At 40.6% G+C, this 13,849-nt stretch overlaps 1 protein-coding gene across 1 annotated transcript; it reads left to right on the top strand.

The window, feature by feature from the left end:
• The first annotated feature begins 203 nt into the window (after positions 1-203).
• Positions 204-13,446, top strand: LOC109908206 (zinc transporter ZIP10). Its single transcript, XM_020506758.2, has 11 exons — positions 204-438; positions 565-614; positions 809-1,003; positions 3,251-3,504; positions 4,401-4,590; positions 4,907-5,084; positions 5,272-5,441; positions 5,602-5,730; positions 10,255-10,543; positions 11,201-11,391; positions 12,532-13,446. The coding sequence occupies exons 3-11, from the start codon at positions 821-823 to the stop codon at positions 12,679-12,681; spliced, it is 1,734 nt and encodes a 577-aa protein (XP_020362347.1). The 5' UTR covers positions 204-438; positions 565-614; positions 809-820; the 3' UTR covers positions 12,682-13,446.
• Positions 13,447-13,849: the final 403 nt, after the last annotated feature.

Below are 13,849 nucleotides of genomic sequence, written 5' to 3' on the forward strand. Positions count from 1 at the left end.
CGGGCCTAGAGATATGTAACCACTCTCAAATTAATAGACAGAGCATTGGATGCAAGGACTGCCCAGCCAATAAATCAAGGTTATAGTTCTAAGTATGTTTTAAGCCTGTGCAGTGTTTGTTTGCATGTACAATGTTTACAAACATTGGAGTAACAAGCGTAGCAACTGCAGCTTGCCCCTTTAAAGTGATAACAATTTGCATAGGGTAGGCCTATCACAAGAAAGGTTGAGAGAATTCAGCTAATTATTATTTTTGTGGATATTCATTCAATTCAACCCTTGTTTAGGCTACATTGTTAGATCCTCCAACTATTATTATACTGGTTGAAGATGTTGCAGTAGCCCAGTTATTGCAACAATTCTGTTCCAGGACATGGATATTAAGAACACTTCTCACGTGCCTTGAGCAGGGCAAACCATCCTGCTGTATTGGAAAAGGTAGGTCAATTGCCTTGAGTAATGCTTTGCGGCCTCCCTTATCTGTTTCATGACTCAGTTAACGTGTCGTTATAATATTAACATAGAAAACCAAAAGACAATAACCCCAGGCTCTTCAACCCTCAGATCAGCAGGGCAAGAGAAGATGTACTTCAGGACTGGGAAAAACAACCCGTGTGAGTAGCCTGTAGGCATAATAAAATCTGTACGATTTTGTTGTTTCGCGGACTGTATAAAGTTTGGCAATTTTGTAGTGTTTCGCTGCGTGTTACAATTTGGCAGACTAAATGATAAACAAACTGGAAGCAAGTTGAGACTGTTCACGGTACGTGACTTTTGAATAAACTTGCCTCCATATTGCTTTCTGCAGTTAATTTCTAGGATGTCACCACTACTGATGCTCGCAGTATTTGTCTGTCTGCCTCTGCTGGAGTTTGGGACAAGGGCTCGACCATCTCTCAGTGGCACAGTGGAAACGCCATCGAATACGACAGACAGGATATCAAATGGAAGCCGACAAGAGGTATCAACAGCCGAACATTTAGACGAGGCTTTTGAGGAGCAGGTGAGAATATTATGGAAGGCCGTCTATGCCATTACAGTTTTGCAAATTTTTCTAATTTGATAATTCCGAATATTTCGAGAGTGCTCTTCTCGACGATTTGATGGCCTGATAAATCCTACCCCCCTCTAACCTATGTGAACTTTCCTCCACATCTAAATGTGATGAGTTTACGGCATATTTCAGAGACAAGATAACCAACATTAGGCTTAGTATCAGACTTGATTCAAGTTTGATTTGTGCCCTAGCCTGCCAGGTAAAGGCACTATGGATTTATTTCCCCTGGTTGACACAGACATGCTCAGGAAAGTGATTTCACAAGTTCACTCTTAAACTCGATCCAAGCCCCCCCCCCTTTTCAAAACCGTTTTTAATTGCATATCTGAAGAAGTGAAAGCTATTGTTAACCACTCCTTGTTCACAGGCACTTTCCCCACTGCACAAAACTTATATGGTGAAATGCCTTCTGAAGAAATGTATTCTAGATTCTTCAGTTTTTAGACATTTTCAGCCAATCTCCAACCTTCCATTCGTCAGCAAAATTCGGGATAAATTGATTTTCAAACAGTTAAATTATTATTTTTTTAAATGCCAACTGTATAAAAAATAAAAAAAATCCAATCTGGTTTTCGTGCCCACCACAACACAGAAATAGTGGTAAATGATCTTAGAGCCAACACAGACGCCAAACAGCTCTCTGTCCTAGTACTCTTGGATTTAAATGCTGCATTCAACACTGTTGAACATGATGCCAATTTCTAAATTGGTTTAGGACCTTTTTAACTGGCCGAGAGTTTTTGTCACCCTTCGTGAACATAACTCAGAGAAAATACATATCACATGACACGTTCCACAATGTTTGATTTTTGGTCCGGTGCTGTTCAGTTGATATGTGTTACCCCTTGACAGCGTTATTAGAAAGCACAACATAGATTTTCACTGCTACGCAGATGATACACAACTTTGAAATTTCTGCGTCACCAGAGGATTTTAGCTCAATAATTGAGACTGTATTAGTGATTTTAAATACTTGGATGGCTCACAATTTCCTCCAGCTAAATCAAGACAAGGCCGAGGTACTTATTGTTGGAGCCAAAGCACAGAGATAAACTGGCCGCACATTTTAATTCACGGGCGATAAAGATAAAACACCAAGTAAAAAACCTAGGTGTTGTTTTAGATTCTGAACTAAACTTTGAATCACACATTAGGAATGTGACCATAATAGCTTTTTACCATCTGAGGAACATTGCCAAGGTGCGGCCGTTTCGTTCTCAGGCTGATACAGAGACTCAATGCTATTATTACAAGCAGGCTTGACTACTGTAATGCTCTCCTGTCTGGTCTACCCAAGAAAGTCATTGATCAACTGCAAAACATACAGAATGCTGCAGCACGGGTAATGACCAAGACCAGACAGAGAGCACACATTACACCGGTTTTAAGGTCTCTGCACCTGTGAGTTTGAGATTATTCAATTGGTTTTTAAATCAATCCACGTTTGTGCACCCCAATACATGTCAGACATGCTTTTAAGTTATGTACCCAGTAGGTCCTTCAGGTCCTCTGGCACTGGCCTTTTAACTATCCTGAAGCCTAAGACCAAGAGACATGGAGAGGCAGCCTTAAGTTTTTACGCCCCCAGCCTCTCGAATAGCTTGCCAGGGAACCTGAAGGGGGCCTAAACTGTGGACATATTTGAAAGTGTGTGCTTTTTAGTCGTTCAGGTTTTGTGACTTTTGTTTTTCTTGTGTTTGTTGTTTAGTAAATATTTTAGCTTTTATTTTCATTGTTAACTTTTTTCCTGTGAAGCACATCGCGTGGCATTCCATGTCAAATGTGCTGCATAAATAAAGCTTTATTTTTATATTCTCCGGGAATCTCAAATATCTGAATTTGGCCTCAATATATCAGTGATACAACTTAATTTCACAGCGACATTATGGATATCATAGTTGCTAAGGTTACAACTTAAACTTTCAGGAGAGACACTGATGTCAACAAGACACTAAACCTAAATTGCATCGGTAAAAAGGGGTTGCACTAAATTGCATCAGTTAAATTAGCTGGCAGGCTAAAACTCACTTTTACAGTAATATTCATTCATGTGCGCTATCCCTGTAAAACAAAATTGAATAAAGTAAAAATATAAAGTAGCCTAGCTATTATAAGTCTCGTAATGGGAGTGTTTTAACACTAATGATTATCCTTCTTGCTGACAATTTACTCTTGTCAATACCCCTTTTCCAGGTCTACTACTTGCACCGTCTGTTCCATCAGTATGGAGACAACGGGACCTTGAACTATAAGGGCCTTCAGATGTTACTGGGCAGCCTGGGACTAGGGCAGGTCAGTGTGTTGGAGATCAGCCACCAAGGGTTGAGGCACAACCATAACACTCTGACACCCCCTCACCCACAATCTCATGACCATGAAGATCAGGAAACGGACACCCCCAGTCCTAGTAGGCCTATTCAACCACCCCCCTCTGTAAAAGCATCCAGGTGAGACAGATATGGCAACTGATTTGATTCCATGATTGTTAGAGATGTGCAATATACAGTGCCTTCAGAATGTATTCACACCCCTTGACTTTTTCCACATTTAAAATTGATTAGTAGATTTTTTTTTTTTTTTTGTCACTGGCCTACATACTGTACAATACCCCATAATGTCAAAGTGGAATGTTTTTTACATTTTAATTTTAACTAATTAATCCAAAATGAAAGCTGAAATGTCTTGAGTCAAAAAGTATTCAACCCCTGTGTTGTGACAAGCCTAAATAAGTTCAGGAGTAAAACATTTGCTGAACGAGACACTTAAGTTGCATGGACTCGGTTGTGCAAAAATATTGTTTAGCATGATTTTTGTACCCCACACATACAATTATCTGTAAGGTCCCTCAATTGAGCAGTGAAATGAAAACTTATTCTCAACTAAATAAAGGTGAAATACAAATTTGAACACAGATTCAACCACAAAGACCAGGGTGGTTTTCCAATGCTTCAACAAAGAAGGGCACCTATTGGTAGATGGGTAAAAAAAACAGACTTTGAATATCCCTTTGAGCATGGTGAAGTTATTAATTACACTTTGGATGGTGTGACAATACACCCAGTCTCTACAAAGATACAGGTGTCCTTCCTAACTCAGTTTCCAGAGAGGAAGGAAACTGCTCAGGGATTTCACCATATGGTGACTTTAAAACAGTTACAGAGTTTAATTGCTGTGATAGGAGAACTGAGGATGGATCAAGGGGTGTGAATACTTTCTGAAGGCACTGTATGTAGCCACTTTTGAAGTACTGAGGTTTTGGCATTCTAGTGTTCATTAAGCTATGAATAGTTACACAATGACACCTAAATAAACTGTGCTGCCTCTTCTCAACCCCCTCTGAAAGAATTCCACAGCCTGGGATATCAGGGCCTGCTGGATCTGGGTCTGAAGAGGGCAGCACATTATCCTCTGATCATGTGATTAAAGAAGAAATTCTTCTATGGTCATCCGCTATTGCACACTCTATTTCTGTCCAAGGAATGTTTGACTCCCTTGTGTCAAATCACCCCACTACGAGGCATCTTCATGGGAATGTGAGTAGTCAATAAAAAAATGTTGATCTGGCTAATGTTTTGTGCGAAATGAACAATGTTAACAACTGAATTCTGCTTACTGTTCTTGGCTAAATGTCATCCTCTCAGGTGAAGGTTTTTATTCAAAATTGTTAAGATAAGGAGGAAGTTAAAGGAAAATGGTGTTCTGTTGTACATGCCTGCCAATGAATGTTTTGGGTCCCTTTTGTCAAAATAAACCACTCTTAGAGTTAATGAGAGAATCCACTATCAAAACATTCCCCATACATAAACAGTTTCTGTGGACAGTGATGACTTTTAACCCTTTCCTTTTCAGTGTCTGAACGTTACTCAGCTGTTGTGGAATTTCGGTCTGGAAAAGGCATCCCACATCACTCCTGCCCACTTCACCCTCCTGTGCCCAGCTCTGTTGTACCAGATTGAGAGTGGCGTGTGTCTACGCCACCCAGAAACCCATGGTGCGGAGTCAGAACGGAGTGTGACTTTTCTCAAAGGTGCATTAATGAAACTACCAGCTATGACAGGAAATGATTTATCGATATAGTATGTTTTAAAACTCGTTGCATAACTTTACATTTATGACACCTAAACTTAACATAACCCTGGAAACTACAATACCCTATTGACCAAGCAGAATGAATACAACATCTAAATGAATACAATATATTGTTTGTTTTGCAGCTCTGGGATGGAGCTCCTTGGCTCTGGTTGTGATCAGCCTGCCGTCTCTGCTGGCTCTGAGCCTGGTACCCCTCCTGCCACCCGCCCGCCTCCGTTCCTTCCTCTGCCCAATGACAGCCCTGGCTGTGGGGACGCTGTGTGGAGATGCCTTGCTGCATCTCCTGCCTCACGTAAGTACCCATCCAAACTGTCAAACACTAAATAAATACCAGTGCTGCTGTCTCTGTTTAGTCATGGAGGGTGAATTTGTAAAATCTATTAGTAAATGTTGTAAGGTAAAACCTGTTGCTGATAGTGAAAACCGTGTCTTGTTGTATCTGTGTCCTGCAGGCCAAGACTGGGCCACACTCAAACCACTCTGAAGAACAGGACTCTATTCTGAAGGGCCTTTGCGTGCTGGGAGGTTGCTACCTCCTTTTCATCTTTGAGAGCCTTCTAGGACTGAAGACCCATTACAAGGTTAGCTGGATTAAGATAATAAAGGGGCAAGTTTAATGCTGTTGTCACTGTTTTATAATACACTGTGCATAGTATATTGAACAAAAATATAAATGCAACAATTTTAAAGATTTAGCTGAGTTAGTCAATTGAAATAAATTCATTGGGCCCTAATCTATGGATGGGTGGGCCTGGGAGGGCGTAGGTCCACCCACGTTGGAGCCAGGCTGACCCACTGAGGAGCTAGGCCCAGCTGGCGCCTAGCCAAACTCGGCTAAGTGAACCGAACGAATGTGCTCACATATCCCCTTTAAAAGACATTAGCTAGAAAAGTGGCAATAGTATTGTTTGTCCATCTTGAGATGCCGTAGCCAGTATACACTTCCTCATAAATCAGAATTAATCTAAGACAAATCTGTCATTCATTTTTACATTTTTGCAGAGATCTTAGTTGTGCAATTTTTAAATCTAACCAAGATGTGTTGTGCAGTATTTTTCAAGTCATTTTTTTTGCATTAAAACTTGCTGTCTGTTGTTGAACGACAACAAACACTTAATTGAAGAATCCCTACTGTTGACCAATCACCGACAAAGGGGTGTAGACTTCGGCTTCTGATCTTTGGCTTGTCTCAAGAATGTTTTTGTGTGTGCACATTACATCTTTGCCTAACATTCTGTTGTAGCTAGCCACATTACATCTTTGCCTAACATTCTGTTGTAGCTGGCCACATTACATCTTTGCCTAACATTCTGTTGTAGCTGGCCACATTGCATCTTTGCCTAACATTTTGTTGTAGCTGGCCACATTGCATCTTTGCCTAACATTTTGTTGTAGCTGGCCACATTACATCCTTGCCTAACATTTTGTTGTAGTTGGCTACATTACATCTTTGCCTAACATTCTGTTGTAGCTGGCCACATTGCATCTTTGCCTAACATTTTGTTGTAGCTGGCCACATTGCATCTTTGCCTAACATTTTGTTGTAGCTGGCCACATTGCATCTTTGCCTAACATTTTGTTGTAGCTGGCCACATTGCATCTTTGCCTAACATTTTGTTGTAGCTGGCCACATTGCATCTTTGCCTAACATTTTGTTGTAGCTGGCCACATTGCATCTTTGCCTAACATTTAGTTGTGGCTGGCCACATTACATCCTTGCCTAACATTTTGTTGTGGCTGGCCACATTACATCCTTGCCTAACATTTTGTTGTGGCTGGCCACATTACATCCTTGCCTAACATTTTGTTGTGGCTGGCCACATGACATTCTTGGTCCGCAGCTCAAATTGACCTTAAATATTTCTGTATCCAGTAAGCACAAACTATTCAACAATGATAGAAACATTTATTCTAAAACACAATACATTATTGAATAATGCAACCAAACCATATTATACTCTTGAATAATGCAACATTTTACAAGCATGTATCTGCAGACAATTAGTGTTATTTTCTTATCTGTAGGCTTCACTCATTAAACGTTATCTTCAAGACATAAGCACTGAGTTGCTATAACAGCATGTCTTCAAGTGACAGCCTATCGGAAAAAAATGAGCGATTAAACCTCTAATACGAATATAAAGGTACATTAGGCCTACCTTACAACATTACGACAAAGCAGGCATCATCATGCAAATCATTACATGAGGTAAAAGCAAATTGCGACAAAGTGGGTATAAGTGAATTCACTGCGAGGAGCTGTTTTATATGGAAGTCCATAAACGCCATAAAATAAAATGCCTCGTGATTTGTCAACGTGCACAATTAGTCTGTTCTTCAGTCTGATCAGCAGTAGCCTATTGATAACAACCGCAGCTTCAGGTAGCCTAGAGAAGCCTATGCGATCTGATCCCATTTGGGCTTGGCCAGGAGAAAAATAATCATGTTTTTTATAGCCTCATCTTTGTATTTATAGCCTAAAATAGGTCAATTTGATTTGTATTCTGAGAAAATTTGAATTTGATAAAATTTGGGTCATGTTCACAGTAGCTAGGCTACTTAGGCCTTTTTAATAAAAAATTACTGACTGGAATTAATCAATCAGCACAATAGTGATGACATACTCATAGTATCTTTTTCATTACAGATGCAAAGGCCTACATGATGCAAACAGCCATACAGTGAGCTCGGCACTGTTCTTTTTTTTAATGTCCAATCGTAGTTCTCTGTGTAAGGGGTTTTAAAGTTGTCATCCTCCCTAGGGCCAGAAGTTATATGACGTGATTAGAAAATGATCTGGTCCCATTTATAGCCCATGTGAAACTGCTTTAAAAAAATTAATAAAAATTACAGCTGATTTATTACTATGGCATACACTACAACTAGGGTCCAGTGTTGGTTAGGTTAGCCTACTACCAGATCAGGAAAAACTCTGGGCCCCAGGAAAACAATCCCCCCACCCCACTCTAGGACCTGTGGTGCTTACTTGTTTTTGCTCCCCATTAGCTTTTGCAGAAGCAGCAGCTACTCTTCCTGGGGTTCACACAAAACATGACAAGTAACAAAACACTGATACACTGAGAGAAGGAAAGTCACACAAACTAAAAATTCAACAATATACAACAAAATGTATACAAACAATACAACAAAGTGTCTGTGTGCGCCACCTCTGAAATCACCACACAATGCTACAAATGAAAAAAACATATCCTATCTACATTTGTATGATCTTCCATAGTTTTATGTAGCTCAGTGCATATAGCTGACAGCTACTGTGAAAATGTCAGAATATAACAGGCTGTTACTGCAATTTCAGGTAAAAATCTGTCTAAAATATTAAGAAAATGTCTACATTTCAGCTGTTTCAAAAACATGGCTCTGCTATTTACATTTATACCGTAGGAGTGTTGGTTCAACAAGACAATTGTGTTTACATTGCTCTGCTTCAAGGGGCCAACTGTCGGGGGAGTGTTGTGCACTAGAGGTAGTGGTTGACACGGAGCAAGTTCACATTTTAATATGTGTAGCCACTTTTACAAAAAGTGTGAAGAGGTTCTATATAGTCTTTGTTAGGGAAGCAGGGTGGATTGTTTGGTCTTGTAGTTTAGTTTATTAATTTGACCATTTAAAAAAACAAGCACACATATAACTTGGAAAAGCCATACATGCACATGAATAAAATCATCTCGGAGGATCACACAAATTCTGGGACTTATTTCCATTGTGGCCCTCTTGAGACAAGATGGCTAGACAAGATCCAACACAGTATGGCAGGGAAATAATAACACAAAAAACATAGAAGAACATCTATCTCATTGTAGTTACATCATAGAGGTTATTCATATGGGCACAGAAGACATCAAACGTATTTTTAAAGCTGCCCAGAGAGGATGTTTTTATGGGCAGAGGCAACTCCTTTCATTCTGAGGCTCCAGTATACAAGAAAATACCTTTCCCAGCATTACTCCTGAACCTGTATAAGCACACATCAGCAACACCTGATCTGGTGATGTGATAGTGTGCATCCCTAACACGAGGAAAGTAATCACTTAGATATCTGGACGCAGGACCATAAATACTCCTGTAAATCAAACGTAGTCTAATCTGGGACACCCTAGCCTCAACAGGCAGCCAGTTTAGTTCCTGAAAGCAGCTACTGCCTATGCGAGTATGTGGACTCACCTTCAATACTACCCTGATCAGCTTATTCTGGGCAATCTGGAGCTTCCCCTTCATAAGTTTAGATAAGCCCCCAAACCAGGAAGTACTAGCGTAGTCAACATGGCATTGAATGAGGGCAGTAGCTAGCACTTTCATGGAGACTTATCAAGCAGCGTGGACTTTCCAGACAAAAACCTAGTCCCGGCATTAACCTTCCCTAGCACTTTATTGGCCATGCTCACACCTCCCAAACTTCCATCAAGGATACATCCCAAGTAGCTAATAGAGGTTTTAGTAGTCACCCCCTAACTCCACTCTGATTTCAGAAGACCTGCACAATTTAGGTCTGGATCCAAAAATAATTGCTTCAGTTTTCCCTAAGTGCAGAGATGTCTTATCTCCAAGCCATTTGCTAATGTTAATAAGCTCTGTGCTAAGTATGCTCTCCAACAGTTTTACTTTTGTGAGACACCAGAAGTGTAGTCATCCACATAAATAAAAAGATGGCAAGAACAAGCATCTTTCATATCATTAAACAATAAAAACAGCAGAGGCCCAAGCACGCTCCCCTGCAGAACGCCACAAATCATTGGTTTTGCCTGAGACGGTGAACCATTAACCTCTACTTCTTGCTCCCTTCCTGATAAATAGGACTTTACCCAGCCTAGAGGGATACTGCTTAACCCCAGTGCCTCCAGTTTGGAGATTAGGAGACAGTGGTTAACTGTATCAAAGGCCTTCTGTAGGTCAAGCAGTACCATTCCACACAGATTTCCCTCATCAATCTCTTTCCTGATGAAGTCAGTCAAGTAAAGTAGACATGAATCAGTGGAGTATTTTTCTAAAACCCGACTGAAAATTATACATTAGACCCATTAGTATTCAGTTGTGAATGTTTCACTCATATGGAAAAAATTTTTTTATGCTCTTTGTTTTGTCATCAGAAGGCTAAGAGGAAGGAGCAGAACACCAGTATAGAGCTGTATCCAGAGAGGGAGCTTACTGCTCTGCAGAGTGAGACACAATCCTCTGAGCACAGTCACGGCCATTCACATGGCCCACCTTCCAAGGAGGAAGCTGGGATAGGAAGCTTGGTGTGGATGGTGGTTATGGGAGACGGAATCCACAACCTTACTGACGGTCTGGCAATTGGTGCAGCTTTTTCTCAGAGTCTGGCTGGAGGTCTCAGCACCACGATAGCGGTGTTCTGTCATGAGCTTCCTCACGAGCTAGGTATACAAGAAAACCTTCCCTTTCAACTGAGTATACAAAACATTAAAAACAGCTTCTCTTTCCATGACATAGAATGACCTGGTGAATCCAGGTTAAAGATATGATCACGTGTTAAATCCACTTCAATCAGTGTAGATGAAGGGGAGGAGACAGGTTAAAGAAGGATTTTTAAATTGTGTTTGTGTACCATTTGAGGGTGTATGGGCAAGACAAAAGATTGAAATGCCTTTGAACAAGTTATGATAGTACGTGCCAGGCGACCCAGTTTGAATGTGTCAAGAACTGCAACACTGCTGGGATTTTCACTCAACAGTTTCCCGTGTGTATCAAGAATGTTCCACCACCAAAAGGACATCTAGTCAACTTGACCACTGTGGGAAGCATTGGAGTCAACATGGGCCAGAATCCCTGTGGAACGCTTTTGACACCTTGTAGATTCCATGCGCTGTTGATTTGAGGCTGTTCTGAGGGAGAAAAGAGGATGTAGTAACTCAATATTAGGTTTGGCGTTCTTAATGTTTTGTACACTCAGTATGTACTGTAGGCTACAAAGGTACAACGCATCATAAAATCCATGTTTAAATTTTCAGGTATACCTCTGATCTGTAATGTTCCATGGAGTATACGGTTCATTCAATGTGTTGACTGTCTGTGTAGGTGACCTGGCAGTGCTGCTAGGAGCAGGGTGGCCTGTTCGCCGACTAGTCCTCTTCAGTGCTGTTTCAGCCTTGCTGGGCTTCGTGGGACTGCTGACTGGCTCTGTCCTGGGCCACCAGTCTGCTCAGATCTCCCCCTGGATCCTCACCCTCACCGCTGGGGTTTTCCTCTACGTGGCCCTTGCTGACATGGTGAGCCACTAGAGTGGATCGATTTCCACACGTACAGTTTCACACTAAACACACTTTGACAACTGCTGTTGTAAATAGGGCTTTATAAGTACCATTGATTTAATGATAATGGCAACCATAACCATACTGTGCTGGCTGATATCTTCTTTTCACATTGTCCTTCCCAGCAGGGTGGATGTGTAAACAGGCCAGGGTCCGGTTTCCTTATAGCGATGAAACTTAGGCTTATGAGTGTTTTAACAATGCATCTTTCCTACAATGGCCGACTATGTAACACATTTCCTAAAACGCCACGCAGAGAGAATGTTCGCTAAATGCGGCATTTTGTTGATCGAAAGTAAGGCAGTGCTGGTCTCGGATCAGCTTTCTCCTTTAAAATCTTACCTTAACATTAGAATTATTCCACAATACTGACAATGTATCAACTCCTAGAGCGATATCACCTATGGCTTCAAATATTGAGGCGGCTTATTCTAATGCTTATCCTACAACAGGGGTGTCAAATTCATTCCGTGGAGTCCTAGTGTATGCTGATTTTAGTTTTTTTCCTTTCAAATAAGACCTAGACAACCAGGTGAGGGGAGTTCCTTACTAATTAGTGACCTTAATTCATCAATCAAGTACAAGGGAGGAGCGAAAACCCGCAACCACTCGGCCCTCTTTGAAATTAGTTTGACACGTGCCTTATAATAATGCACAAAATCAAGATTTGGCCATTTTTGACAGTAGCCAAATGGCAAAATAGAACAAACATGTATTTAAATAAATGTCAGTATATAGGCCTATGTAGCCTATTTATCAGTTTTCATTTGAAACCTATTTTTATCCTTTGGGAATTTATCAGCGGTTAGAGACCGAGAATTAAGATGTTTATATGTTTAGTGAAAATCTCTGTATAATGTGACAGTTGGGAAAAAACACATCTAACACACTGACCTTTTCTGAGTGGTCAGTAAATAACAAGCGATTTAAGTGCAACTTTAGTAACAATAGTTTTGGTTAACAGCTTGGAGATTTAACCTCCTATGAAAGGTTCAAACGATGAACTTAGCCTTAAGATGCTTTTGGGAAACCAGGCCCAGCTCAGTACAACTCTGCTGGGCTCCATGGTGTGAAAATGTCATTCTCTCCCCTCAATAGTTACCTGAGATGCTTCATGGTGATCCTGGCCCGATGGGACCCTGGACTCGCTTCCTGCTACAGAACCTGGGCCTGTTGGCAGGGGGAGCCATCATGTTGTGTATCGCTTTGTTTGAGGACCATATCGCATTCAACCTGGGTGACATCTGACTCAATGGGAAGGATATGAGTGGATCAAATTCTAAACCACCTAAGGTTCAGATGGTGATTCAAACCCACTGGATTGGCTACTCTTAATTCACGTTCAAATGGCCAATATCAAGACCTCAAAGTAGACTTAGTAAAGTACTGTAAATGAAAAGACCTGAAAAACATGATTTGAGATGACCTCAATTAAGCACCAGCTTCACTTTTAGAGCACTCCTGAGGCACGATATTCCACATTTACATTTTTTGTAATTTAGCAGACATTCTTATCCAGAGTGATTTTACAGGAGCAAGTGCCTTGCTTGATGGCAGACAGGTTTTTTCCCCCCCCGTCTAGTTGGCTTGGAGATTCGAACCATCAACTTTTCGGTTACTGGCCCAAATGCTAGGCTACCTGCTGCCCTACTGACACAATTTGGTGGTTAATGTAAACAACCCATGAGTCACTCGTCCTGCCGGGCAAGATGATTATCACATGGCCAAGAGAATGGCACTGTACTGCACACAATTTTGCTTTCTTATTACCATGTTCTATGAAACTATATTCTCTTAATATAGTGTGCAACTTGTTTTTTCCTATATCATGAATGTATTTTTATGGGAATGGAAAAAGAGTAAATTATTTCAGAATTTTTTGCATGGGTTGAACCACACTGGCAGGAAGTACAAAACATATGTAGATTTTCAATATGTACTTTGTTTAAAAAAATCTTGAATACTGAATAACCATGTCAAATTCACCAATAAAGGTGTTCCTTTTATATCTGACCATGACTCCAGAGCACTTCTCACTAGTTGTACATCTAGGAATCAAATCATAAACACATGATGCAGTGAATATTTATCAATAGCACTTTATTTAAAACACAACCAACCCTAAGCCACAATACTGAATGACAAGACCAATTGGCTGCAGCAAACATTGTATAAAATAGATTTAGGTTCAATGTTTAAATCATTTTATTATTTTAACGTCAAAGATTGATGCAGATTAGTCCGAAATTGTGAATGAATGATCTTACACACATCCGTAACATTTTGTAACAAATTACATAGTTCACACAATGGAAAAACAAGGCAAAGTGCTTTTGGGATCAATTGCATTGTTGTCAACTAAAGAAATGGCTTGAGGTTTTGGAGGGACAGTGGATGGGGAGTGAGGGGGTGTTCC

Source organism: Oncorhynchus kisutch, linkage group LG17 (assembly GCF_002021735.2).
Source record: "Oncorhynchus kisutch isolate 150728-3 linkage group LG17, Okis_V2, whole genome shotgun sequence".
Classification (NCBI taxonomy): Eukaryota; Metazoa; Chordata; class Actinopteri; order Salmoniformes; family Salmonidae; genus Oncorhynchus; species Oncorhynchus kisutch.